At 37.1% G+C, this 6,000-nt stretch overlaps 2 protein-coding genes across 2 annotated transcripts; both read left to right on the forward strand.

The window, feature by feature from the left end:
* The first annotated feature begins 1,276 nt into the window (after positions 1-1,276).
* LOC129965629 (uncharacterized) lies at positions 1,277-4,539 on the forward strand. Its single transcript, XM_056079690.1, has 2 exons — positions 1,277-2,384; positions 2,429-4,539. Exons 1-2 carry the CDS (start codon positions 1,277-1,279, stop codon positions 4,537-4,539), a joined length of 3,219 nt encoding a protein of 1,072 aa, XP_055935665.1.
* A 411-nt stretch (positions 4,540-4,950) lies between these two features.
* LOC129965631 (uncharacterized) lies at positions 4,951-5,637 on the forward strand. The gene has a single exon (XM_056079692.1). It carries the CDS (start codon positions 4,951-4,953, stop codon positions 5,635-5,637), a length of 687 nt encoding a protein of 228 aa, XP_055935667.1.
* The last annotated feature ends 363 nt before the right edge of the window (positions 5,638-6,000 follow it).

Here is a 6,000-nt window from a genome sequence, read left to right on the forward strand (position 1 = left end):
TCACCCTTTTTGGGGCTCAACCACTTCTTCCAGACTCAGCAACAATTTTGTCGATTGGTTAACGGATTCAAATTTTGTCATTTTAAATACTTCGAACCCGACGCACATTACTCCTGCAGGTAACCAATCACTTCTGGATCTTACCCTTTGTTCCAAATCACTCTTCTGTAGAACAGATTGTTTTGTTTCCCCATAATTTCCACCTGCAAAGTTTTACACAATAAACAAAGGTTCCTCACAGAAATTAAATGGCAATCTATTTTATTTCAATCGGAAAAAAATTTTGAAGATACAAATCTTAACCTAGACTCGGTTTCATCAAACATTTCAGAAATCATATCCAATAGTGTCACGTTGATGCTCTACTTAATTATTATCTTTGTTTTTTAATATTTCGTAAGTTCCGAATGGCAACTGTAATAAAAATGGAATAATGTTATGGTATTTTGAGAATGGCTTTTGAGTAGTTTCTTACTTTGATGAAATTAATAAGCATGATTTACACCATAAATATATATTTCTGAGTAAAAATTTGGGAAGTTAAACAAAGAGAGTATATATTTGAACTATAAAAAACGTTTGTGTTAATGTGGAAGAAGAGAAGTTTCATCCATTTTATGAGTACACAAAACATCGAGTTTTAATATACTTCTGGTTCGTAAAGTACAAAGTACGAAAATGGAACATATGGCGTCCGCGACAGGACTCGTCTGCTCATTACTGAGTGAGTTTTATTTCGTTTATTTGTTTATCTTATTTTGAGCTGAGCATTTATGGTTTTTGTATTTGAATATTTATGAGCTGAAATGGAAACCGCAAAGAAAAATAGAACTCAGCAGAGGAGATTGTTTACTAAAGCATGTAATGAATTCGATGCTGAAGAAACAAATTTAGAAACTTCTGATAAAATAATCAAATTAAAAATTATCGAGGAGAAAGCTATGTTAATGATAAATTCTGAAGACAATGTTAAAGAGTTTCTTTTTTCTGAAAACGTTGAAGATGATGTTATAAATAAAGAGATTGATGAATCTGAAAGCTATATAGACCGTTGGCGATTATTACAGTTGAAACTACAACAACTTTCAACTGCAGGAATGGATGTTTCGTCGAATTGTGGTGTTTCTCAGCAGAATACATTATTACGTTACCCTAAAATTCAGTTACCTACGTTTAATGGAGATATAAGAAGCTGGGTAAGTTTTTGGGGTCAATTTGAGAAAGTCGATAAAGACCAAAATTTAGATTTACATGATAAATTTGCATACCTATCCCAATGTATGGAAAAGGAAGTGTCACTGAAGAATTAATTAAAAGTTTTCCACCAGGAGGAAACAGTTATGAGAAAGCTATAGAACAATTGAAATTACGTTACGGCCGAGAAGAATTACTTATACAAGTGTATGTTAGAGATCTTTTATCATTGGTTCTTCAAAAGCAGAATATGCCGAAAAAATCTCTAAGAAATCTTTATGATTTATTGGAAACAAAGCTCCGTGCGCTTGAGATATTAGGAGTAACAAGGGATAAATATGCGGCGATGCTTTTCCCACTTGTTGAGTCTGCTTTACCTGAGGAAACACTTCTAGCCTGGGAACGGTATAGATCTACAAATCGTAAATCACATGATGAGGAAAATCAAAATAGTAAAACTACTACAAAAACTGATCTAGATTCAATTCTTGAGTTTCTTCAAGATGAAGTACAAGCAGAGGAACGTATAATTTTAGCCTCACAAAACTTTGGATTTGATACCAAGCCTAATTTTAAATCATTCAAGGAGAAAAAGGCTGCAAATAATAAACACAAATATGGGGACACTCGTCAAATAGCTAGTGCAGCTGATCTTTTAACTTCGTCGAAAGAACAAAGACAGTGTATATTTTGCCACAATTTACATAATTCCACTGACTGTTTGAAGGTACGGAAAATGCCGATGAAGGACAGAGAGAATCTTGTTGAGAAATCAGGTTGTTGTTTCCTGTGCTTAAAACCGGGTCACCAAGTTCGTAAATGTTATTCAAAAGTAACTTCTTTAGGCTGTGGAAAAAGACATCACATTATACTCTGTCACAACGTAAACCAACGAACATCTTTCTCTACTGGAAAAGAAACTGCAGAAGTAGATAGTCTTCAGAATGGTGATCAAGCGCTTGCAAATGTATCCAAAAGTCCTAGTGTTATGCTACTAACCTTAACAGTTTTCATCAGAGGTGATGCGAGAAAACGGAAGGCAAGAGCCATCATAGACACTGCTTCGCAGCGCTCTTACGTTTTAAAAAATACTGCTAGAGAGATGAAATATAAAAGGGAAAGCTGGGAATATCATCAACATTCTCTGTTTGGTGGAGAAAATACAGGAGTGTGCAAGCACGATGTGTTTTGTATTTGACAAGTTGTGATGAATCTTATAACTGTCATTTCAAAGTACTGAGTCAACCTGTTATCTGTGAAAGTGTCCCACCGACAATTCCTGCAATTCATTTAAAGGAACTTAATGACTATGGTATTCATGTGAACGATGATTATGACGGTCCTTTCGAAATATTAATAGGAGCTGATGTAGCTGGAAAACTCATTACCGGTGGTTGCAAATCTTTATCTTGTGGCTTAACAGCAATGGAAACACGTTTAGGATGGACCATTATGGGACGAATACCCCAGATTTTTTCAAAAGAAAATGGAATCTCAGTTGCTAATTCTATGCTTTCTACTACTAGAACAATAACAGAATTGTGGACTCTTGACTCCCTTGGAATTACTGATCCATCGGATAGGAAAACTAAAGAAGACTTGCATGAATCCGCCAGAGAGCATTTTCTTAAAACAGTTCAGGTTGACAAAGACAATCGTTTTGTGGTACATTTACCATGGCTGGAAGATCATCCTCCACTGCCTGACAATTTTAATTTGGCTTTAAAGAGACTGGACAATACTGTACGAAAGTTAAAAGAAGAAAATCTGTATGACGATTATAATCAAATATTTGAAGAATGGGCAAGAGAGGGTATAATTGAGGAAGTTCCTAAGCACGAGATTCATTTGCTGGCTCATTATTTACCCCATAGACATGTCGTGAAAGAAAATAGCACGACGAGAATCAGACCTGTGTTCGATGCTTCGGCGAAAGTGAAAGCCTCCCCCAGCTTAAATGATTGTCTGGAGAAAGGAATAAATCTTGTAGAATTGATTCCTACTCTATTAACGAGGTTTCGGATGAACAAGTTTGGAGTCACAGCAGACATCCGTAAAGCTTTTTTACAAATTCGCCTTAAAGAAAATGATAAAGATTTTTTAAGATTTCTTTGGTATAACGAAAAAAATGAGCTGAAATACTTTAGACACTGCCATGTCGTCTTCGGAATTTGTAGTAGTCCGTTCTTGCTTAATTCTGTAATCCAGTACTATCTAGAAATGATTTTGGAGGAAGCACAAATGGGTAACTCAAAATATCCTGCTGGTGTAGAGAAACTGAAAAATAGTTTCTATGTGGACAATTGTCTAACTAGTTTACAAACTGAGACTGAGTTACACGAGTTCATTCAAGTGGCTAAAGATGTTATGCTAGAAAGGAAGCTCGACCTAAGAGGGTGGGAGCATAATTATTCCCACTCCTCAACAGAAGAGGTTTCCTGTGTGACAAATAAAATTGTCCCAGTATTAGGCCTGCAATGGTCTTTAAACTCGGATACACTTTCTGTAAATTTAAAAGAAGATTGTGAAGATAATGGACCTGTTACTAAAAGGAAAATACTATCAGAAGTCCATAAAATTTTCGACCCTATTGGATATACTTGTCCAGTTACCTTATACCCGAAATTGTTGTTACAAAAACTGTGGCAAATGAAAAAAAATTGGGATTCCGAATTGCCAACAGAAATCTCTAAGAAGTTCAAAAGGTGGAGAAATCAGTTGGGTCTACTTAGGAAAATTGTTATCCCTAGATGTTTAATAAAAGATCCTGATAATGTTGGCAGTTTAAATATACACGTGTTTTGTGACGCAAGCAAAACATCTTATGCTACCTGCATATATTTAAAAAGTGAAAGTAAAAACTTGACTTCATGTCAGTTGGTTCAAGCACGGAGTAAGGTAGCTCCGCTGAAAGCTATTACAATTCCTAGACTAGAGCTGTTAGCTTGCTCTATTGGTACCAGACTGGTGCAAAGAGTTATTGAAGATTTAAAAGTAGGAAATATTCCAGTTTTCTTTTGGACTGACTCCAGTACCGCCTTGTGTTGGATAAAAGGTAGCGAAAACTGGACACCATTTGTATATAACAGGATACGAGAAATTAGATTGGCGAGTAAACCCGAAAATTGGCATTATGTACCTGGATCGATCAATCCGGCGGATCTACCATCCAGAGGTTGTTCCGTTCGACAGCTCTCGGAGACAGAGTGGTGGCATGGTCCTCCTTGGCTCTATTACCCATCTGATAAATGGCCTAGATCTGAATTCTCCGTAAATGAAGAAGAAGTGTTGAAAGAAAAGAGAAAGGAAATAGTATCATCTATGGTGAGCCTTCAAAAAAACTGACAATTCCTTTATTTACAAGTTTTCGGACTATCACAAGACTGTAAGAATCGTTGCCTGGATACTTCGATTTATTAATAACAGTCGTATTTCTAGGGATGATCGAAAATATGGAATCCTTGATTCCGAGGAAATTTCTGTAGCTGAATATGCAGTTATCAGAATAATACAGAAGGAAAGCTTCGTTAATGAAGAAGATGAAAACTCTGAGAGGTTTCAAAGATGGAAACGGCATCATCCGGTTGAAAACAAAGATTTTATATCTTCCAGATAGCGAGGACTTTAAGACGCCTGCAATTTTACCATCAAAAAATGAGCTTGTAAAGCGTATAGTGATATATTATCATGTAAAAAACGCTCATGCCGGTACTCAAATGTTGCTTAACATTTTGAGAGAGCGATTTTGGATTCTACATGGTAGAAAGACAGAGATCCATCTTATCAAAATGTGTTGTCTGTAAGAGACATTCTGCAAAGAAGCTTGATATTCTTACTGCATCTCTTCCGGAGGACCGAATCCGAGAAGCTGCTGCGTTTGAGATCTGTGGCATTGACCTGGCTGGGCCACCATTTCTCAGAGATAATAAGAAGTCTTGGGCCTGTCTCTTCACCTGCGCTGTCTATAGGGCTGTACACATCGAATTAGTGACTTCTTTATCTACGCAATCATTTTTACTGGCTTTGCGCAGATTCATAGCCCGTAGGGGACGTTGCAGCATTATCTATTGTGACAATGGCTCTAATTTTGTGGGTGCTTCTAATCTGCTGAGTAATCTGGATTGGAGCCTTATTGTAAATGACACTGCTCTTCATCCTATTAAGTGGAAGTTTAACCCACCGACTGCCTCTTGGTGGGGTGGATGGTGGGAGCGACTGATCGGTATTCTTAAAAGATTAAGAAGAGTCTTAGGTCGATCTTCTTTAACATATGAACAGATGACGACGGTGTTATGTGATAGCGAAGCCATAATCAATTCACGACCGATGACGTATGTCACGGATAATGATGCAGAGTTGGTTCCATTGACTCCGTCAATGTTCCTGCAGGATATCAAAGTGAGTGGTGTTCCTGATTGTGATAAAGCTGATCACCAGTCTTAATCAACGTGTCAAGTATCGGCAAAATTTACAGAAAGCCTTAAGAAACAGATTTCGGTTGGAATATTTGGGAGCTCTGATTCAAAGACCAGAACGTAAAACAGCTTCTGCCGTAGCAGTGGGTGATGTTGTATTAATTGGAAATGACAATACGAAACGCATCAGTTGGCCACTTGGCAAAATAATAGAGGTAATGCCAGGGAAAGATGGTATTACAAGACTTGTAAAACTGAAAACTTCAAGAGGGGAATTGCTTCGACCGGTACAACGCTTATACCCTTTGGAAGTGTCAGCAACAGAGTCAGTTCTAATTCGAGAGAAATTGCCAAGTGTACAATTAAGTGAGCAACCAATAGTTAGTCATTC

Source organism: Argiope bruennichi, chromosome 4, assembly GCF_947563725.1.
Source record: "Argiope bruennichi chromosome 4, qqArgBrue1.1, whole genome shotgun sequence".
NCBI lineage: Eukaryota > Metazoa > Arthropoda > Arachnida > Araneae > Araneidae > Argiope > Argiope bruennichi.